This window comes from Puma concolor, chromosome C1 (genome assembly GCF_028749965.1).
Source record: "Puma concolor isolate L17-30 chromosome C1, mPumCon1.1.hap2, whole genome shotgun sequence".
NCBI classification, from domain to species: domain Eukaryota; kingdom Metazoa; phylum Chordata; class Mammalia; order Carnivora; family Felidae; genus Puma; species Puma concolor.
This window is the reverse complement of record NC_141674.1, coordinates 118973979-118997441: the sequence shown is the minus strand read 5'-3', so window position 1 is coordinate 118997441 and position 23463 is coordinate 118973979. Positions and strand designations below refer to the sequence as shown.

Here is a 23463-nt window from a genome sequence, read left to right as displayed (position 1 = left end):
CCAAATGCATTCTTACTGAATTCAGCGGTGTTCAAGGCGAGAGCCTACTGTGTCTCTGGTGGGAGCCAATTACGGGACCAATTTGCCACAAAATAGGGATGTTGCAGAGAGTATTTATGTCTCAGAGGGAGGATATGGGGAGGAGACAGATTGGTATTAGGAATAATCTTATGTGATGAGAGCATGGACAGCTTCCCATGACTTAACTTCTTAAGTTCCATTTTTCTTCCCCACATCTTCGTATTTCCTTCAGCCTACAACGTTCTTTCTCACCTATTCCTCTCCCCTCATCCACAGCCTCCCTCAACCCCACCCTCCACAGGAGTTAGAGCTAAGGATTGAGCAGAAGGGGAGTAGAGGACACCTTCTCCAGATTGGTGGGACATGCAACAATTTAGGGCAATGAGGTAGGTTTGTAGGCCTTGACAGAAAATGCCCTCATTATTGATCAGTAAACAAATGAATTACAATACAGCTTTCAAATGTATAGACACTGCGTGACAAATAGTTAGAGGGAGACAGCCCGGATGGCACTCAAGACTATAGCTTTCAAACGGGTCATCAGTCCCCCAGCGGAAGGCTTTCCAAGAAGTACATAGCCTTGACAGAATTTTTTTTTTTTTATTTTTTTTTCAACGTTTATTTATTTTTGGGACAGAGAGAGGCAGAGCATGAGCGGGGGAGGGGCAGAGAGAGAGGGAGACACAGAATCGGAAACAGGCTCCAGGCTCCGAGCCATCAGCCCAGAGCCTGACGCGGGGCTCGAACTCCCGGACCGCGAGATCGTGACCTGGCTGAAGTCGGACGCTTAACCGACTGCGCCACCCAGGCGCCCCGACAGAATTTTTTTAAAAAACTTTTTATTATGGAAAAAATTTAAACCTGTACATCAAATAGAATACTTATCTACTCAACTTCAACCTATAGCCCTTTCTTGTGTCATCCATATATCCACCGCCTCCCTGCCTCCCATGTCATAATCATCACCAGCGCTTTTTTATTGAGATAAAGATGCAAAGATGACCCTCAACAAATCCTCCCATCCCTGTACTTCCACGCTGCTTCTCCCATGAGAGAAGATCAAAATGTCCTACAGTAGATTGCAGTGATGGTTGCACAGCTTTGTGAATAAGTTACAAGTCAGTGAAGTGTGCATTTTAAATGGGTGAATTGTATCACATGCGATATATCTCAATGGAGCAATTTTATTTTTTTTATTAAATTTTTAAAAAATATTTACTTTTGAGAGAGAGAGAGAGAGAGAGAGAGAGTGGCATAAGTGGGGGAAGGACAGACAGAAGGAGACACAGAATCTGAAGCAGGCTTCAAGTTGTCAGTGCGGAGTCTGACGAGGGGCTTGAACTTACCAACCCGGAGATCATAACTTGAGCCGAAGTCAGACGTTTAATGGACTGAGCCATCCAGGCGCCCCAATGGAGCTATTTTTAAAAAGTAGAGAAAGAAAATTTGTTTAATACTACTAAAAAAAAAAAAAAAATGGGCATCTTATTTCCATCCTAGTTGAAAATGGTCTGGCCTGTGACTTGCTTTGACCATAATAGGCAACAGAAGTGACACAGTGTGACTTCTGGGCATTTCCCTCAATAGGCTTTGGGGCCTGAGCCACCCCAACTACCCTGCTAGAGGAAGAGGCCTGAGCCGGACTCAGCTGTTCATTTCAGCCATCCCAGCTAAGATGCCACAGAGAATGAAGCCATTTTGGCACTCCAGCTCCAGGTGATGTGCCCCAGCCAACACCACGTGGATCAGAGACCAGCTGTTCCTGCCAAGTCCAACTTGTAAGTCTTGGGGTGGTGGGGGACCGGCAGGGCCAAATCTCCAGAAGGGGCTCAGTATTTGCCTCTTCTCATCTCAGCCTGCAGGGTCCTCCACTTCAGCCACTTCACACCCTCACACCTTCCAGGGTTGACTCTCTGGCTTGCCCAGACTGTGGTGGGTGTCCACACTGCCCTTCACCTTACAGCTCTCACCTTAAGCTCTTGCCTCCCTGTCTTGTCACCTCCCATGGCTCCATCTACTCACCTCCAGCCACACTGGCTTTCCTTGAGCAGGCCAAGCACCCAGGTAACAGGGCCTTTGGGGTTCCCTCTGCTCTTCCCCCAGGGGTCCACAGGACTACTCCTTTGCCTCCCTTGGTCTTCAGTCAAAGGTCACCTTTTTCTTGAGACCTTCCTCCTCACCTAGTCTGTCTAGGTGACCACTGTCTGTCTAAAATGACCACTTCCTTATTCCCCATCTCTATCCCCTGCTTTTATTTTTCTCTCTCTCGTTTAGCACTGCCTAACAGTATTTAATTTTACTAATGTATCTCGTTTATTTTCTGTCTCTCCTGCTAGCACTTAAGCTGCATGAGGGATTCTTGTCTGTCCTGATACGCCTCTGTATCTCCAGGGTCTAGAACACCGCCTGGCCCATCACGGGCAATTTCACAAATTATCTGCGGAAAGAACTGATGAAATGTCCCCTGTCCACGCTATGTTAAACAGACATCTATTTCCCATTCCCTGCTTTATTTTTCCTCATGATACCACTATTTTATCTGTATTTATTACCGTCTTTCTCCCTACTACAATGAAAGTTCCTCTAACAATGGGGCAGTAAATATTTGCTGAATGAATCAATTTCTTGGACGAATACATGAATGAGTCTAGCGGCACCTGATGCTGGATTCCGAGAGCGCTAAGCTACCTTTGCGATAAGACTGACTAATTTGGGGGCTCTCTGCCGGCGTGCACCCCCTCCGAAGGAGGAGGTCTGAAAACCATGGTTGGATTTCGGCAGCGCCCCTTTAAACCAGCCGTGGACGCTGGGCCGCTAGCGCCGGTTGCAGATCCGGTAGGGCCTGGCATCGCCTGTTTAACCCGAGTCTCGCCCAGCCGGGAGATTTCCGGGGCGGTGTCATTGCCCATTTAAGATCAGAGCGCCCCGCCCCGGGGGCGGAGCTTAGAAGGGGCTTTAAGGGGCGGGCCGGCGGGAGGCTGGGGTCCTCCGCAGGATTAGCGCAGGGTGGGCGCGCGCCTTAGGCCGCCATTTCTTGGCGTCTCCAGAGGAGCCGCCCCCTCCTCAGTCTCGCTCGGGGCCTCTTCCCTTCCGTCGCCGGCTCTCCGTGCCGTCTTCGCCACCGCGCCTCCGTCCCCAGCCCAGGTAAGTGCGAGGCCCAGTGGCCCCGGCCGCGCTGCCCGCACCCGGCTCCGTCCACGCCCCGCTTCGCCTCCCGGCTCGTGGGACCCGTTCCGGCCCGCGCCTGGGCTCCGTGCTCGCGGCCTCGCCTCGGGACCTCGCCTCCGGCCGCCGCTGCTTCCCCAGCCGGCCGGCAAAATATTAAACCTGCTGGGAGGGGAGGGGCGGCGGCGGCCAATCGGGCCCGGCCGCTGAGTTTCGGGCGATACCGTGAGCCGCAGCCGGGAGTCCGGGGCAAGGCCGGTTAATGTGTGCCGGCTCAACCCCTGCCCGGTCCCGACTCCCTCGTGAGTGGCCGAGGGTCGCCCTTCACCGTGAGTTCTCGAGTTAGCCGTCTGGTTGGCGAGGGGGATGTGGCAGGTCAAGGGAAAAACCCACCTCGAGTGTGTGTCACGATTTTACAACAAAAACCCGGGTGGACTTCGGGGGTTGGTTTGCGTTTGACCGAAACTTCAGCCGCTTGGCAATTGTGAGAGGCAGGTGTGTTCCCAGCAATGGCGGGATCCAAAGGACCCTCCCCGCCCCCACTCGTGGAGCTGGGCGTGTTCTTCGTGGGTTCTTCGGTGTGTGAACTTTAATGGTACCTGTCACTACTTTTGTGGTTACTAAGTCTCATGAATTTTAGCTCAGGGTAAGAAGACCCAAGTCTTTTAAACCTCTCAGCCACATTTTAAATCAATATCAGAAGTATTTTTTTTAAGAGGGGAAGAATTACCCTTAACTCCATTTCTGGCATTGCTAACACGTTGTTGAACCCTACTTAAGATAGTGAATTATTCATACATGTAAGCTAGTTTGCAGAGTTTTCTTCTTTTATAGGTAACCTTCGTTAGCAAATGATAGGTATTACTTCTGTTGAATTATTCTTTTACAAACGTTTTCTGTGTTGGGATTAGTGGGGCCAAAGGTATTAATATCTTCATGGCACTTCTGTATATGGGTATATTGCTTTATCAAAAAGCAATTGCCTACCAAAGAATGTGGCCATCAGTCACTTAGGAGCGTGTACATATTTCATGACAAACTTCTGAGTTTTTAGATTAAAAAAAAAACCCTTCAGTTAATACAGTGCGTTTTTATGATTGTAAAGGAAACCTTGTTCATTGCTGAAAAATTAGAAATCACAGATTAAAAACTAGCACTAAAAAAACATATAAACCTACTCTCTGAGAATTCCACTGTATCATTTTAGTGTCAGAAGTTCTTTATTGAGTTCCTAATATGCTGATTACTATGCTAGCTAGGTCATCTTGCTGAATGAGTCAGACCAGGTCCTTGAGTCTTAGTGGGGAAGTACACAGTTAAAAAAATAATTAAACAATTGGGTGTTTAATTACAGTTTTCTAAGTGTTGAAAAGTCTAAGGGTATTGAAACGTGTACCTCATTTAGACTCAGGAGTCAGGGAATGCTTTTCTGAGGAAATGGGGGAGACATAAAGTGGAAAAAGAGCATTCCAGAAAGATGGAACAGCCGAAACAACAACAAAACAACAAAAAAGGCCTGCAGTTAAAAAGATTGTTGGATTGAGCAGAAGGGATACCAGAGCAGATTGAGCAGCTGGGAGTAGGCTGTCTGAAGGGTCAGGCAGGTAGGAGGAGGAGCTGCATCAGGGAGCAAGGCCACTAAAGATTTTTAAACTGGGATCAGATTTGTGGTTGCTAAAAATCTGCTGTAGCGTTAAGAATGGAAATAGTAGTTGGGTGGAAAAAGTGAATTTTGAAACATCTTTTTTTCTTTAAATAATTTTTAAAAGCTCTTTTGAGGGGCGCCTGGGTGGCTCAGTCGGTTAAGTGGCCAACTGCAGCTCGGGTCATGATCTCACAGTCTGTGAGTTCGAGCCCCATGTCCGGCTCTGTGCTGACAGCTCAGAGCCTGGAGCCTGCTTCAGATTCTGTATCCCCCTTTCTCTCTGCCTGTCCCCTGCTCATGCTCTGTCTCTCTCTGTCTCAAAAATAAATAAAAACATTTAAAAATAAATAAATAAAAGCTCTTTTGACACCTTCATATATTCTTATTATAGAGGACTTTGGTACCTTCACATGACCCTCTCCAGAGATAACCTCCCTTAACAGTTGCATGTCTTAGTCCTTTTGCGTACATGTAGGTATCCCACACCAGGGTGGGATAAAACTTACCATTTTTCTCTGATTTCATTTTTAACTTAAAAATATTGTTGGTGTCTGAGTCCACTGTATTTAAAAAACAGCTGTGTTGTATGCCAGTTGATGTACCATAGTTTGTTTAACCGCTTGATGGACACATTTAAAATTGTAAGGCAGTTTATGCCCTGAAAATTCTTATTTCTACAACTTGGATCACATCCTGTTTCTTTAGGTTATCTTATCAGAAGTAGAAAATTGCCAAATGAAAGGGTATGCACGTAAACATTTTTTTTTTTTTTTTAATTTTTTTTTTTTTTCAACGTTTATTTATTTTTGGGACAGAGAGAGACAGAGCATGAACGGGGGAGGGGCAGAGAGAGCGGGAGACACAGAATCGGAAACAGGCTCCAGGCTCTGAGCCATCAGCCCAGAGCCCGACGCGGGGCTCAAACTCACGGACTGCGAGATCGTGACCTGGCTGAAGTCGGACGCTTAACCGACTGCGCCACCCAGGCGCCCCAAACATTTTTTTTTAAGATTAACATTTTTTTTTTTAACATTTATTTATTTTTGAGAGACAGAGACAGAGCATGAGTAGGGGAGGGGCAGAGAGAGAGAGAGAGGGAGACACATAATCTGAAGCAGGTTCCAGGCTCAGCTATCAGCACAGAATGTGGGGCTTGAAGCCATGAACTGTGAGATCATGACCTCGGTTGAAGTCAGACGTTGAACCAACTGAGCCACGTGGGTGCCACATTTAAAGATTTTTTTTAAAAGTTTATTTATTTTTGAAAGAGAATCCCCAGCAGGCTCTGCACCATCAGCACAGAGCCCAACTCAGGGCTTGAACCCAAAATTCACAAAATCATGACCTGAGCCAAAATCAAGAGTTGGACACTCACCTACTGAGCCACCCAGGCGTCCTTGCACATTAACATTTTTGATAGTGTGGTCAGATCTTCCAAAGAGGACAATGTGTGAGGGTGATTGTTTATCCCATATCCTTTTCAACACTGGCTGTCTTTTTATTTATTTTTATTTTTTTATTTTAGAGAGAGAACACCAGCGGAGAAGAGAGGCAGAGGTGGAAGAGAAGGAATTAAGTTTATTTATTTTGAGAGACAGAGAGAGAGAGAGAGACCCAAGCAGGCTTTGCACTGTCAGTGCAGATCCCATTGTGGGGCTCGAATCCATGAACCATGAGATATGACCTGAGCCAAAATCAAGAGTCAGGATGCCCGACTGAGCCGCCCAGGTGCCCCTCATTTCTTTGACATTAAATTCTTAGTCTATCAGAAATCTATTTTCATATACATTACTTTTTCTCTTTTTAAGTTTATTTATTTATTTATTTTGAAAGAGAGTCAGTGAGTGCACACGGGGAAGGGGTGCAGAGAGAGAGGAAGAGAGAATCTCAAGTTGGCTCCATGCTGTCAGTGCAGAGCCCAACTCAGACTCGAACTCACAAGCCATGAGATCATGGCCTGAGCCATGAGGTGCCCCTCATGTAAGTTGCTTTTATATTTTGTAAAAAGTTGTTGTGACATTTGGTTTTACGGTTCAGAATACATAGCTATTATATCATAAAGAACCTTTGTTTTTTCTTAGCAGATTAACTACTTGTATAATGAGTTTTTATTTTCAAGGGAGAAGATAAGGTAAAAGTCAGGAAGCTTGTTTTTTAGTTCATTTGCTTCCTAGGAATCTCTCAGTTGTGCATTTTGAACATTGTTTTCCCTAAGAAAAACTTTTATTTTGGAAAAATTCAACATATACAGAAGTAGTCAGAAGAATATAATGAACCCTCATATGCCTTTCATAACAGCTCTGACAATGGCCAGTTACCTGGGCAATTTTAGTTTCTAGCCCCAATTAACTCCTTTCCTTGTATTATTTTGGTGCAAATACTAGGCATTGCATCATTTATGAGTATTTCAGTGTGTATCTTTAAAAAAATAAGGACTTTTTGGGGAACATATCTTTAAACTATTGTATCTAAACTGTTGAACATATCTTTACACTATTGTATCTAAAAGAAAAAGGGCAGTAATTCGTTGGTTATCATAAACAAGCCAGTCAGTTTTCAAATGTGTGCATGTATAATTCATATCCTTGGGAAGTTCAGATGACAACTGTCATGTCTTTGCTAGTTTACCTAATTACATAGGAGTATGCGTGCTTGTAAAATGAGGATTTATAGCAATTGAATTTTTAAATACATTGGTATTATTTCAGCATTTTGGCTTCTATTTTCATCATATTTACAAATGCATCTAGTTTAAAGCATCAACTGGTTATACAGGACTTCTTTAACATTTAGTTTAAATTTTTTAATTAGTTTATTTATTGTTTAATTTACATCTAAGTTAGCATATAGTGCAACAATGATTCAGGAGTAGATTGCTTAATGCCCCTTACCTATTTAGACCATCACCCCCCCCCCAACACCTCCAGTAACCCTCTATCTGTTCTCTATATTTAAGAGTCTCTTATGTTTTGTCCCACTCTCTATTTTTATATTATTTTTGCTTCCCTTCCCTTATGTTCATCTGTTTATTTTAAATTCTTCATATGAGTGTCATATGATATTTGTCTTTCTCTAATTTCACTTAGCATATACTCTCCAGTTTCATCCACGTAGTGGCAAATAGCAAGATTTCATTCTTTTTGATTGCCGAGTAATACTCCATTGTATGTATATATACCACATCTTCTTTATCCATTCATCCATCGATGGACATTTGGACTCTTTCCATACTTTGGCTATTGTCGATAGTGCTGCTATAAACATTGGGGTGCATATGCCCCTTCGAAACAGCACTTCTGTATCCCTTGGATAAATACCTAGTAGTGCAATTGCTGGGTTGTAGGGTAATTTTATTTTTAATTTTTTGAGGAACTTCCATACCATTTTCCATAGTGGCTGCACCAGTTTCATTCCCACCAGCAGTGCAAAAGAGAGCCTCTTTCTTCACATCCTTGCCAACATCTGTTGTTGCCTGAATTGTTAATGTTAGCCATTCTGACTGGTGTGAGGTGGTATCCCATTGTGGTTTTGATTTGTATTTCCCTGATGATGAGTGATGTTGAGTACTTTTTATGTGTCTGTTAGCCATTTGGATGTCTTCTTTGGAGAAGTGTCTATTCATGTCTTTAGCCCATTTCTTCACTGGATTATTCATTTTTTGGGTGTTGAGTTTGATAACTTCTTTATAGATTTTGGGTACTTCCCAATAGTTCATTTTTGCTTTGTTTCCCTTTCCTCCAGAAACATGTTGAGTAAGAAGTTGCTGCGGCCCATGTCAAAGAGGTTTTTGCCTGCTTTCTCCCCGAGGGTTTTGATGGCTTCCTGTCTTACATTTAGGTCTTTCATCATCCATTTTGAGTTTATTTTTTGTGTTTGGTGTAAGAAAGTGGTCCAGGTTCATTTTTCTGCATGTCGCTGTCCAGTTTTCCCATCACCAGCTGAAGAGACTGTCTTTATTCCATTGGATATTCTTTCCTGCTTTGTCAAAGATTAGTTGGCCATACATTTGTGGGTCCATTTCTGGGTTCTCTATTCTGTTCCATTGATCTGAGTGTCTGTTTTTGTGTCATAAACAGGACATCTTTAATGATAACATCAGACAACTTAAAAAAAAAAAATTAGATCCTAAATTGAATTAGGATCTAAAGTAGGTCCGCGCATTGTGATTAACAGATATATATGTATTTATTTATTTATTATTTTTTTTAATAAAAATTTTTTAATGTTTATTTGAGAGAGAGTGAGCGCGTGTGCAAGCAGAGCAAAAGCAGGGAGGGACAGAGACAGAGACATAGAATCTGAAGCAGGCTCCAGGCTCTGAGCTATCAGCACAGAGCCCAACACCGGGCTTGAACTCATGAACTGCAAGATTATGACCTGAGCTGAAGTCGGACGCTTAATCGACTGAGCCTCCCAGGCGCCTGAAAAGATGGATATATATTTTAAGTCTTTCTTATTAATCTGTAGTTTTCCTTACGTCTCTTCCACCCTTGCAATTTGTTGAATAAACTGAAATGTTTTAAACAACAAATTTATCATGTATGTTTTGTGCTTGTGTTTTCATGCAGACGCTTTTTAGCTATGATCTTTGATAATTTTTTCTCTCTAAAATATGCATAAATTTTACATAAATTGCTCTGTGACGTAGTAGAAAGAGACCAATATTTGGAGCCAGAAAAATTAGAGTTTGAGCCCCTCTCTTCATTATTTACTAAATAATGGACCTGGCCAATGGTCTCATTTATCGGACCCCTAGTTTACTCATCAAAATAAGACAGTATTTTGGGGAGTTTTTCTAAGCAGCAAGTAAGATTCTTTACTAACCATTTGTTGTACTTGTTGATGAAGTCTATTCAAAATAGAAATTGTGTCTTCAAGGAGCCAATGATAAAGGAGACAGACATGTAAATGAATAATTAAAATCTGATTAGTGAAACAGTAAACAATCTTCAAGTTTCAGTGGAAGTGTGATGATGGGAGTGACTCTTTGGCAATCAGAGAATGTTTCTCAGGGGAGATACAGGTGGAATTGAATTTAAAAATAGGTCGGGATTTTCTGATACATGGGCTTTTGACATCTGGGTTAATAGTACCTTTCTTAGGCTGCTGAAATAGTACCTTTGTAAGGTGCAAAGGGAGCAGTGTCTGAAGAGAAACCTGGAGAGAAAGAGACAGGGCCAGATGTTCTATTTGAGTGCTTTTGTAAACCAAAAACCTATCTAAAATTTTATTTTCTTGGTAGTTAAGCAGATGAACATAAAAATGACACCTCTTAGAGCTTTGCCAATTTACTCAATTATGTAGGAATATCCATACTTATCCATATGTGTGGTATGTGTATGATCTTCAATTTATAGGCATTATTTTTTAATGTGCTGGTATTTATTTTTAAATTACCTTTTAATCAAGTTTATAAATGTAACTAGTTGAAAGTCATCTAATCCGAAGTCTTTTGAAAAACAGTACTCTCCTGAGTTCTGTTCCCTTTAAGACAACCACCTTGATTTAAACATATTTTTACTGTCACTTCTTGATTTTTGGTTTCAGGAATTACCAGTTGAATTCCAACTAGGCAAAATGAGGAATTGGCTCTCTGTCCACATCTACCTTTATTATTTATCTTATAGTTACTTTATAGTTGTGTTTAGATCAATATTTAGTGTTTAGAGTATTATGAATATTTAAAATATTAGCTAAGTCATGTAGTATACTGTGATTCCTTTTTCTGCTTGACTTCTTGTTTTCTCTGGAATTAATAATTGTCTTATTTGCATAAATTAGACATTAGGTTAGCAAAGTAGTTTTTTTGGTGTTACCATTTTGTGTTTGTTGTATTTTTAAAATTACTAAACCTGTCTCTTAATAAAGACATGAAAGGAAATGGCATTAACATAATTTAACATTATAAAGAGTTGATTTTACTAAATAGCAATTTAAAATATGTAAGAAATAGAATATTTGATAAAAACATAAAATTTGGATTATATTTGTATTTTAGCTGAAATAGGTGATTTTTTAAAAAAGATTTTATCTTTAGTTATTTTTTTTTAATGTTTTTATTTTTGGGGGGGAGAGAGAGAGAGAGAAACAGAGCACAAGTGGGGAAGGGGCAGAGAAAGAAAGGGAGACAGAATCCAAAGTGGGCTCCAGGCTCCAGGCTCCGAGCTGTCAGCACAGAGCCCTGCACGGGGCCCGAACCCACAGACCACACGATCATGAACTGAGCCAAAGTTGGGCGCTTAACCGACTGAGCCACCCAGGCGCCCTTTAAAGATTTTATCTTTAAATAATCTCCCCACCCAGTGTGGGGCTCAAATTTGTAATCCCAAGATAAAGCATCGTGTGCTCCACCCACTGAGCCAGCTAGGCACCCCTTTTTGTGTTTTTACTGTGATTGCTCAGAAAAGAAATGATACTTCTTAGGATTGTTAGTGATCATCAAAGGATACTTTAGCGAATGGATTGTTTCCTAACATTTGTAGAGGTATACAGCTATTGTACATGAAATTCATTGATCCAAAAGACCTGATAAGCTTAATTAATGTTTGTTGTCTTCTGTCAACTCCTTATAAAATAGTCCAGTAAGTTTAGAAATGCTGTAAATTATAGCTCTATTTTATATAAAAGTCTTCAAAAACTTGGAATTAAAGTAGCCAGTTTTAATTATTTTTTTCAAATTTACTTGACCAGAAACCTTTTTTAATAGTGTATCCATAATACCATAGGATTTTAGTAAATAACACCATATGTCTGACTGCATATTGTGGGGAGTCTTCTGATACTTTTTTCTGTCTGGTTTTTACAGTGACAAAAATGCTGAGCTTCTTCCGTAGAACACTTGGGCGTCGGTCAATGCGTAAACATGCCGAGAAGGAACGACTCCGAGAAGCTCAACGAGCTTCCACGCACATTCCTGCAGCTGGAGACTCTAAGTCCATCATCACATGTCGGGTGTCTCTTCTGGATGGTACTGATGTTAGTGTGGACTTGCCGGTATGTAGGTCCTGCTGAACTTTTGCAAATTCTATACGAGACCACTTTCTGCATTTGAATTCTCTACTGTTACCTTCCTGGGGAAGTTAGGTAATATAGGTTGGTATGGATCAGGCACTGTAATGTTCAAGTACGCAGATCAGGTAACCTTAGATACCCAGAATGAAAATATTTCTTTGGGATTAGTGGAACTTAACCTGAAATATTTAAATTTTTTTTTTTTTCAATGTTTATTTATTTTTGGGACAGAGAGAGACAGAGCATGAACAGGGGAGGGGCAGAGAGAGAGGGAGACACAGAATCGGAAACAGGCTCCAGGCTCTGAGCCATCAGCCCAGAGCCTGACGCGGGGCTCGAACTCACAGACTGTGAGATCGTGACCTGGCTGAAGTCGGACGCTTAACCGACTGCGCCACCCAGGCGCCCCACTTAACCTGAAATATTTAAATGATAGGGCGGTTATTGGCACAAAACATTTGTGTGTTTATGTGTGTTCCTTAGGGTAGCTACATATAGGGTACTGTAGTGGATTTTTCACAATCCTTATTGAGCAGTCATTAAAGTAATGAGAATCTTTGGGAATGACAATGATACTTACATGTATACTACAGAACTTTTAGTACTCTATACTTTTCTGTAATTTTCAAAACACTCCTCACTTTTTTCAAAATAAATACTTCTTCAGCAGTTTAGTGTGCTTGCAGAAATTTTAATGAAATGGGGTAAAAGGACTTCATACTCATCAGCTCTGTCTATCCCTTTGCTCCCAAACTAGTTTGCGGGGGAGATTTTTTATACACTGTAATCTTTATTTCAAGACAGGATGTTGTAATTTTATTCAAATTTTAGGTGGTTTCTTTTTCCAGTTATGAATATATAATTATAATTCACTATGAAACAATCTGATATATTTGAAAGGGATTGACTTATTCCTTATAGGCCTTTTTGAGGGGCCGAAGAGGTAGCTATATGGTTTAGGGGGAGTTGAGTTTCTCTCTAAGCTGTTTACTAATACCAAATGTCTTTGTTCTGCATTAAAAGATTTATGTAACTAAGCTGTTAAATGTGTGATTTGATGTGTCATTGGATGTACCCTACTATCTTCCCTCCCTACCCATTCTTTTTAGTATACACCTATATACCCAAAATGCAATAAAAAAGTCTTTGTGCGAGGTGGTAGCGTAAATGCTACCTACACTACACAGTTGAATAAACTGTAGAAGACCTTTAACTTAACCTTTAACTCACAGTGAGAGAATAAGGAATTGGATAGTTTAAACGAATATTCTGATTAATTGAATAATTTAGAATGTACTAGGCACGTGCCTTACACATCTTAAAAGTAATAGAACGTGATAAAATTAAACATAGGGTTTCTTAAAGTGTTTTGAAGTTGTCATCATGAGTACGTATTTATTATCTTTCTATGTTAGACTGGACATCTTTAGAGTTTTTGATTCTGGAATACTTGAAGGCATTTACATTTTCTTCCTATAAGGCTTCTTGAGGGTTTGTCAGACATTCCAGTATGTGATACTTTGTGAGGAGTTTTCATATTCATTTCTTTCTTGATAAGTATCTTAGGAGTTTTGTGTACTATTCCATTAAAATATCATTAGATATGTGATAAAAAGCTTGAGATTGCTGTGTAAGAGACCAGAAAGAAGTTTATTATTACCTAATGGTTGAAGTATGAAGTCTCATGGTTGTTGATGGCGGGGCTGATACTAGGAAAATAGGCTTTGTGAAAGAGCTTTTTAAAGAGATAGGCTAGGGGCGCCTGGGTGGCTCAGTCGGTTGAGCGTCCGACTTTGGCTCAGGTCATGATCTTGCGGTTTGTGAGTTCCAGCCCCGTGTCGGGCTCTGTGCTGACAACTCAGAGCCTGGAGCCTGCTTCCGATTCTGTGTCTCCCTCTCTCTCTGCTACTCCCCCGCTCATGCCCTGCCTGTCTCTCTCTGTCAAAAATAAATAAACATTAAGAAAAAATAAAAAAAAAAATATCATTAGATATGTGATAAAAAAGCTTGAGATTGCTGTTTAAGAGACCAGAAAGAAGTTTCTTATTACCTAATGTTTAAAGTATGAAGTCTCACGGTTGTTGATGGAGGGGCTGATACTAGGAAAATAGGCTTTGTAAAAGAGCTTTTTAAAGAGACAGGCTAGGGGTACCTGGGTGACTCAGTCAGTTAAGCATCTGACCTCGGTTCAGGTCATGTTCTTGCAGTCTGTGGGTTTGAGCTCCACGTTGGGCTCTGTGCTGACAGCTCAGAGCCTGGAGCCTGCTTCCGGGTCTGTGTCTCCCTCTCTGCTTCCCCCCGCCAAATAAACATTAAAAAAATTTTTAAAGAGGCAGGGTAGAGTGGAGGAGAAACTGCACTAGTTTTGTTTGTTTGTTTGTTTTTAATTTATAAAATATTTAGTCTTGAGAGAGGCAGAGAGAGCATGAGCAGGGGAGGGGCAGAGAAAGGGAGGGAGACATAGAATCTGAAGCAGGTTTCAAGCTCTGAGCTGTCAGCATAGAGCTCAGCACAGGGCTTGAACCCACAAACTGTGAGATCGTGACCTGAGCCAAAGTCAGGTGCTTAACCAACTGAGCCATCCAGGTGCCCCAAAATAACTCTTTTTTTTTTTTTTTAATTTTTTTAAATATTTATTTGTTTTTGGGAGAGACAGAGTGTAAGTGGAGGAGGTGCACAGAGAGAGAGGGAGACACAGAATCCTGAAGAAGGCTCCAGGCTCTGAGCTGTCAGCCCAGAACCCGATCCGATGCAGGGCCTGAACTTATGAACTGCGAGATCATAACCTGAGCCTAAGTCGGATGCTTAACTGACTGAGCCACCCAGGTGCCCCCAGCACTAGGTTTTAAAGTAGTGGAACAAATGGCTAGTGACTGGTATAGAATGGTTTCCTATGCTTGGTATGCTCAGTAGTGTGGATGTGATTGCTTGATCAAGGACAGAAATACTAGCTGACCTCTCACATAGACAATTGCAGTGAAAAAGCCAAGAGTTTTAGGTTTGACTCTTTGGGGAACTAGAACAATTGCCTTTTCAGCTCTGCAGGTGAAATCCTAGAGTTGGTAAACTAATTCTAGATCCTTTCATGGGTATAAAATGGGCATTGGCCTGCCAGCTAAACTGTTTTACTAAAAAAAAATAGACCAGAGGAATGTTAATTTCTAAAAAAGAAAGTCCCCCCCTTTTTTTTTTTTTTTGATTTAGCTTCTCAACCAGTCTAGTGTTATTCCAAAAGAGGATTTAGAATTGATTTTAGAAATTGGATGAAGCATATACTCATTTCCCACTAGGATTAAGGTCACTAGTGATCATAACAAACCAGTGTGGAACTAAGATGATTGCCTAGGCAATATGTAAATGATCATCAGTGAGTGATTAAATAGAGTGCTTTAAATCTTTGGACTTCAAATTAGTATGTACTGGTAGTATGGCCATTTTTTCCTTTTGCTGACTTCTTCCTCTCAAAACTGAGGGAGGGATTTAATTACCTTCTCTCCTCCCCACCTACCACTCCCCCCCCCACCCCCCCTTTTTAAGAAATAACTACAGAAATGCCTAATGCCTTTTGGTGAATGATAAAAGCATCGGGTAGAAATTTCTGACTGATTTTTAAATTTTCTCTTTGGAAATGGCCACAGAAACTTTGTTGATTTATGATCTTAGTGTTTAGTAATAGCCTGTCTTGTATCATTCTGCATATTTCGAACTTGAATAGAAAATGTTTGACTAACCAATTTGGTAATTTAATAAACCTATTTTGCTGATGTAGATGCTGAAGGCTTTAAATTATATAGCCCATGTGTGGTTATACTTTTATTTATTATATATATGTTTTTAATTTTTTTAATGTTTATTTTAGAGAGAGAACGCGAGTGGGGAGGGGCAGAGAGAGGCATTGTTAAGATGGCAGCACACCCCATGTTGATCTATAGAGTCAACATAATCCTCACCAGAGTACCAGTTGATTTGTTTATAGAAATTGACAAGCTGATTTAAAAATTCATATGGAATTGCAAGGGACTCAGAATAGCCAAAACAATACTGGAAAAAGAACAAAGTAGCAGGACTCACACTTTCTAGGTGTTTGTTTTTTTTTGAGCAAGAACATGCTCATATGCGCCCCAGCAGGGGAGAGGGGCAGAGGGAAGAGATAGAGAATCTTAAGCAGGCTTCATGCTGAGTGTGGAGCCCAACACAGGGCCTGGTCCCATGACCCTGGGATCCTGACTTGAACCGAAATCAAGAGTTGGATTTAACCAACTGAGCCACCCAGATGCCCCTCATACTTCCTGGTTTTAAGCCTACTGTAAAACAACACTAATCAAGATGGTATGCTACTGGCACAAGAATAGGCAAGTAGGGGTGCCTGACTGGCTTGGTCAGTGGAGCATGGAACTCTTGATCTCGGGGTTGTGAGTTTGAGCCCTGTTTTGGGTGTACAAATTACTTAAAAATAAAATCTTAAATGGGGCACGTGGGTGGCTCAGTTAAAGGTCTGACTTCATCTCAGGTTATGATCTCGCTGTTCGTGAGTTCGAGGCCCACATCGGGCTCTGTGCTGACAGCTTGGAGCCTGGAGCCTGCTTCAGATTCTGCTGCTCCCCCTCTCTAGTGTGCGCTTTCTCTCTCTCTCTCTCTCTCTCTCTCTCAAAAATAAACAATAATAAACATTAAAAAAAATTCCATTGTATGATACATTGTATTTTGTTTATCCATTCATCAGTTGGTGGACATTTGGGTTGTGTCCAGCTTTTAGCTACTGTGAATAGTGCTGCCATGAATATTCTTGTACAAGTGTTTGTTGGAATACATGTTTTCAGTTCTTTGGGGTGTGATATCTAGGAGTGGAATTGCTGGGTCATATGATAATTCTATGTTTAATTTTTTGTGGAACCGACAAATTGTTTTCTGTAGCAGCTGTATCATTTTACATAGCCACCAGTAATGTAGGAGGGCTCCAGTGTCTCCACATCCTCAACACTTGTTATTTTCCATTTTTTTGATTATAGTCATCTTAGAGGATGTGAGGTGATATCTCATTATGGTTTTGATTTGTAGTTTTCTTTAAAAAAAATTTTTTTTTAATGTTTATTTATTTTAGAGAGACAGAGAACACGCAAGGGAGGGGCAGAGAGAGAGGGAGGCACAGAATCTGAAGCAGGCTCTAGGTTCTGAGCTGTCAGCATAGAGCCCAGTACAGGGCTTGAACCCACAAACTGTGAGATCATGACCTGGGCCAAAGTTAAATGCTTCACTCACTGAGGCACCCAGGTGCCCTGATTTATAGTTTTCTAATGAGTACTGATGAGCATCTTTTTATATGCTTACTGGCCATTTTTACATTGTCTTTGGAGAAATGTCCATTCAAACCCTTTGCTCACTTATTTCTTTTAATTGTGTTTATTTTTCTTAATTTTTTTTTTCATGTTTATTATTCTGAGAGAGAGGGTGTGAGCAGGGCAGGGGCAGAGACAGGAGGGAGAGAGAGAATCCCAAGCAGGCTCCATGCTGTCAGCACACAGCCTGCATGAAACCAAACTGTGAGATCATGACCTGAGCCTAAATCAAGAGTTGGACTGTTAACTGAGCCACCCAGGTGCCCCTATTCCTTTTAATTAACAAAATTTTTTTGGTGTGTTCTTATCTGGCTTTTAAAAATTTTTTTTTTTTAACGTTTATTATTTTTGGGACAGAGAGAGACAGAGCATGAACGGGGGAGGGGCAGAGAGAGAGGGAGACACAGAATCGGAAACAGGCTCCAGGCTCCGAGCCATCAGCCCAGAGCCTGACGCGGGGCTCGAACTCACGGAGCGCGACATCGTGACCTGGCTGAAGTCGGACGCTTAACCGACTGCGCCACCCAGGCGCCCCATTATCTGGCTTTTAAAGTGAAAAAAAATTTGGGGCACCTGGCTGGGTCAGTCGGTTAAGCGTCTGACTTTGGTTCAGGTCATGGTCTCGTGGTTCGCGAGTTTGAGTCCCATGTCAGGCTCTGTGTAGATGGCACAGAGCCTGGAGCCTGCTTCAGATTCTGTGACTTCCTCTCTGTCTGTCCCTTCCCCAACTCATGCTCTGTCTTTGTCTCTTGAAAAATAAACATTAAAAAAATTTTAAATGAAAAGAATTTTTAAAAAAATTTTAATTGCAGTATAGTTGACATACAGTATTATATTATTAGTATCAGGTATATAACAGTGATTAGGCAGTTGTATGCACATTATGAAATGCTTGCCATAAGTGTAATTACCATCTGTCACCAAACAAAGTTATTACACTATTTTTCCAATGCTGTGCTTTTCATCACTGTGATTATTTATTTTATAACTGGAAGTTTGTATATCTGGGTCCCCTTCACCTATTTGACCCATCCCACCCACCTACCTCCCCTTTGGCAATCATTAACTTATCCTCTGTATTCATGAATCTGTTTGTTTTTTTGTGTGTTCATTTGGTTTTTAGATTGTGCACATAAGTGAAATTATATGGTATTTGTTTTCCTGTGTCTGACTTATTTCACTTCGTATAATACCCTCTAGGTCCATCCATGTTGTCACAGATGGCAAGAATTCATTCTTTTTTTTTTTATGACTAATATTCCATTGTGTATATACACCACATCTTCTTTATTGATTCATCTATTGGTGGACATTTAGGTTGGTTCCATATCTTGGCTATTGTAAATACTGCAGTAAACATAGGGGTGCATATATCTTTTTGACAAGCATTTTTGTTTGTGTAAGTACTCACCAGTGGAATTACTGGATTATATGGTATTTCTGTTTTTAATTTTTTGAGGAACCTTCCTACTGTTTTCCATAGTGGCTATACGACTTTATATTCCCACTAGCAGTGCATGAGGGTTCCCTTTTCCTGCACATCCTTATTTCTGCCCAACACTTATTTCTTGTCTTTTTTGATACTAGACATTCTGATAGGTGTGAGGTGATAACTCAACTGTGGTTTTGATTTGCATTTCCCTGAGGGTTAGTGATGTTGAGTATATTTTCATGTGTCTGTTGGCCATCTGGATGGCTTCTTTGAAAAATTGTCTATTCATGTCCTCCATTTTTTAATTGAATTATTTGTTTTTTGGGTGTTTAGTTTTATGAGTTCTTTATATATTTTGGGTATTAACATCTTGTTGGACATATCATTTGCAAGTATCTTCTCCTAGTCAGTAGGTTTCCTTTTCATTTTGTTGATGGTTTCTTTCACTGTGCAAAGGTTTTTTAGTTTGATATAGTTCTAATGTTTATTTTTGTTTTGTTTCTCTTGTGTGAGGAGGGTTATCCAGAAAAATATTGCTAAGGTCAGTATCTGAGAGATTACTGCCTATATTTTCTTTTGGAAGTTTTATGGTTTCAGGTCTCACACTTAGGTCTTTAATCCATGTTGAGTTAATTTTTGTATATGGTATAAGATAGTGGTCTTGTTTCATTCTTTTGCATATGACTATCCTGTTTACCCAGTCCCATTTATTGAAGAGACTGTCTTTCCCTAGTGTATATTTTTGCTTCATTTGTTGTAGATTAATTAGGCATATAAGCATGGATTTATTTCTGGGTTCTCTGTCCTTTTCCATTGATCTATGTGTCTGTTTTTGTGCCAGTACCATACTGCTTTTGTTAATATAGCTTTGTAGTATAAAAAAATAGCTTTGTAGTGTAGTTTCAAGTTTGGGGTTGTGAGATCTCCAGCCTTGTTCTTTCTCAAGATAGCTTTGGTTATGGTCATTTGATTTATGATGAGGGTTCCAGAGCCATTTATTGGGGGAAAGAATAGTCTTTTCAACCAGTGGTGGTAGGAGAACTGGATAGCCATATATGAGAGAATAAAGTGAAGTTGAAACTTTAGCTGACACCATATACAAAAGTTAACTCAAAATGGACCAAAGACCTAAACATAAAAGATAAGACGATAAAACTCTTAAAACAAAATGTAGGGATAAATCTTCATGACCTTGGATTTGGTTTTTTAGGTATGACATGAAAAACATGGACAACAAAATAAAAAAAAAAAATAAGTTGGACTTTTATCAAAATGAAGAACTTTTGTGTCTCAAAGGCCATCATCAAGAAACTGAAAAGATTCTCAGAATGGGAAAGAGTATATGTAGGTTACATATTTGATAAGCACTTACGTCTAGAATATATAAAGAACTGTTACAACCCAATAATAAAAAGACAACCCAATTAGATTTTTTTTATGTTTATTTATTTTTGAGAGACAGAGCAGGAGTTGGGGGGGGGGGCAGGGAGCAAAGAGAGGGAGACACGGAATTCGAAGCAGGCTCCAGGCTCTGAGCTGTCCACACAGAGCCTGACGTGGGGCTCCAACCATGAACCATGAGATCATGACTTGAGCCGAAGTTGGATGCTTAACCAACTGAGCCACCCAGGCGTCCCAAAGACAACACACTGAAAATGGGCAATGGGGTACCTAGGTGGCTTGGTCTGTTAAGTGTCCAACTCTTGATTTGGGCTCAGGTCGTGATTTTATGGTCGTGAGATTGAGCCCCGTGTCAGGCTCCACACTGGGATGGAGCCTGCTTAGGATTCTCTCTCTCTCCCTCTCCGTCTGCTTCTCTGCTCACACTCTCTCTTTAAGAAAAAAAAAAAAAAGAGGATGGGGGCAAAGGATCTGAATAGACCCTTCTCCAAATAAGATATGCAAATGACCGATAGGCACATGAAATGATGCTTGACATCATTAGTCAGCAGAGAAATGCAAATCACAACCATGGTGAGATACTACATGTCAACTGTGAAAGTTAAAATGAAGCTGTCAGATAATACTAAGTGTTGGTGAGAATGTGGAGAAACTTTAACACTCTTACATTTTTGACAGTCCTATAAATTGTACATCTGCTTTGGAATAAAGCCTACAGTTCCTCAGGTGATTAAACATAGTTACCATGTGACCCAGCAATTCTACTTTTAGGTATGTATCCAAGAGAATTGAAAACATAGGTTTAGACAAAAACTTGTACACAGATGATCATAACAGTGTTATTCTTACTATCCAAAAGGTGGGAAAAAAAACCCCAGCTATCTCTCAAAAGTTGAATGAATAAACAAAATGTGTTATATCCATATAATGGGATATTATTTGGCCATGAAGGAAATGAAGTTCTGATACATGCTACATGGGTGAACTTTGAAAACATTGGCTGGGTGAAAGAAGCCAGTCACAAAGGACCACATATTATATGATTCCATTTATATGAAAGTCCAGAATAAAGAAATCTATATGAAAAAAAAGTGTAGATTAGTGGTTTGGTGGTTGCCTAGGGCAGATGGGTAGGGACTGAGGGAGTGGTGGGAATGGTGGTTGGAGCAAAAGCTAAAAAATACAAGGTTCTTTTTGAGGTATGAAGATGTTCTGAAATTGTGATGGTTGTACATATCTGTGATTATACCTTTGAATTTTGTACTTAAAAAACATTAATGTTTATTTTTGAGAGACAGAGTGTGAGTCAGAGAGGGGCAGAGAGAGAGAGGGAGACACGAAATCCAGGCTCTGAACTGTCAGCACAGAGCCCAACATGGGGCTCAAACTCACAAACCATGAGATCATGACCTGAGCCAAAGTCAGACACTTAACTGACAGAGCCACCTAGGTGCCCCTGAAGTTAGTACTTTTAATAGGTAAATGATATGTGAATTATATCTCACACCTGTTTTTAAAGATGCATGGAATTTTGCATACTTGTGTTATATTCCATTTAACGTTTTTTTTAGTACTCAAGAGATGATTTAGAGTTGATTTCCTTGATTCATTACAGGAAAACAAAATCTGGAGACTGAATATTAATGAAGGCACACGACGATGGGGCTGTGGACTAATCGTGGCAGTGAGACTGCAGGAGAAGGAATGCTTAGTACATGGATATGGTGCAGGGAAGAAAGTGGAGATCAGACCTGAGTAAAATACAATTTCGCTGTGGTGGAGTGGGGGATATTGATTGTGTGGAAGATCATGAGAGCATAGTCTGCTGTCACTGAGAGAGGAGTAAAAGAATGAAGCGGAAAAAGGAGGGCCCTATGATGGAGTGGTGCAATGATGTGTTTAGAAGCCAGATTTAGAGGGCTTAAAGCAGGGGAGCCTAGGTGGCTCAGTCAGTTAAGCCTCCAACTCTCTTGGTTTCGGCTCGGGTCATGATTTCTCGGTTTGTGAGTTCAAACGCGTGCTGACACTGTGGAGCCTGCTTGGTATTCTCTCTCTCCTTTCTCTCTCTCTCTGTTCCTCCCTTGCTCGCATGCTCTGTCTCTCTCTCTCTCAAAATAAGTAAACTTAAAAAATCTCTAAAAAAGGAAATAGAGGATTTAAGGGAATTATTGGGGACAATCTTATATTTTTTGGACCTCTTTTAGTCCCTTGTACCTAGTAGGTGCTTAATCAGTATTATTTAGTTATGAAGGGAAGTTGAAGAATTGCCATGAGATTTGGCAGTAACAGGAAGGAAGGAAATAACAGCATCTAGAGAATGGCTAGATAGGGGAGATCTGAGTTTGTTAAATGAATAGGAAAAATGTTTCTCAGAAATTGGTTTTATATACATAGGTGGAGATTATAGAGTGAGTATTCTAGAAAGCACTGCCATCCTTTGCTGGGAAAGATGGAAGGCTGATGAAAAGGTAATATCTTGATGGTCTTAATCTTCAGAAAACAGGATGTCAAGTGAGGCGGTGACCTGGAATAATTTATTAGGAGAAAAGAAGAATATAAGCAGCAAGTGATGGTCTAGATGCAGCTGAACAATGAATTTGTAGTGGGTCAGGAGGTGGGTGAAGCAGGTAAAAGAGGACTAAGAAGTGCAAACTTCCAGTTATAAAATTAATAAATTAGGGTGACAAAAGTAGAGCATAGGGAATATAGTCAATCATATTGGAATAACTTTGTATGGTGACGATGATAACTACACTTACTGTGGTGAGCGTTTTGTACTTTATGTAATGGTTCAATCACTATGCTGTATGCCTAAAACTAATGTAATGTTGGGGCGCCTGGGTGGCGCAGTCGGTTAAGCGTCCGACTTCAGCCAGGTCACGATCTCGCGGTCCGTGAGTTCGAGCCCCGCGTCAGGCTCTGGGCTGATGGCTCAGAGCCTGGAGCCTGCTTCCGATTCTGTGACTCCCTCTCTCTCTGCCCCTCCCCCCTTCATGCTCTGTCTCTCTCTGTCCCAAAAATAAATAAACGTTGAAAAAAAAACTAATGTAATGTATTTTAACTTTACTTCAGTAAAATTTTTCTTTTAAATGTGTACAAAGGACTTGAATAGATATTTCTCTAAGAAAATATGCAGATGGCCAATAAGCACCTGAAAGTATGTTCAACATCACCATTAGGGCATTAGGGAAATGCAAATCAAAATCACGTCCTTTCACATCCATTAAGATGGCTGTATCAAACAAAACCAAGCAAAACAACCCCAGAAAATAACATGTTGGTGAGGATGTGGAGAAATTAGAATCTTATGAATTGCTGGTGGGAATGCAAAATGGTACAGCTACTATGGAAAACAATTGGGCAGTTCCTCAAAAGTTAAAAACATAGGGTTATCATATTCCACTCCTAAGTACATTCCCAAAAGTATTGAAAGCAGGGACTCAAACAGATAC

General features: G+C 40.7%; 1 protein-coding gene across 7 annotated transcripts in view; it reads left to right on the top strand.

The window, feature by feature from the left end:
• The first annotated feature begins 1641 nt into the window (after positions 1 to 1641).
• The window catches only part of EPB41L5 (erythrocyte membrane protein band 4.1 like 5), a 147500-nt gene continuing 125678 nt past the window's right edge, over positions 1642 to 23463 (top strand). Inside the window, exons 1-2 of one of the 7 annotated variants that reach the window (XM_086718396.1) lie at positions 1642 to 1799; positions 11637 to 11824. In XM_086718396.1, the coding sequence (XP_086574522.1) occupies positions 11645 to 11824 (180 nt within the window). In that variant the 5' untranslated portion in view covers positions 1642 to 1799; positions 11637 to 11644. Of the gene's footprint in view, positions 1800 to 2972; positions 3166 to 3291; positions 3516 to 11636; positions 11825 to 23463 lie in introns of those variants that run through there. The other 6 variants (XM_086718395.1, XM_086718394.1, XM_086718392.1 and 3 more) reach the window with 6 other exon arrangements.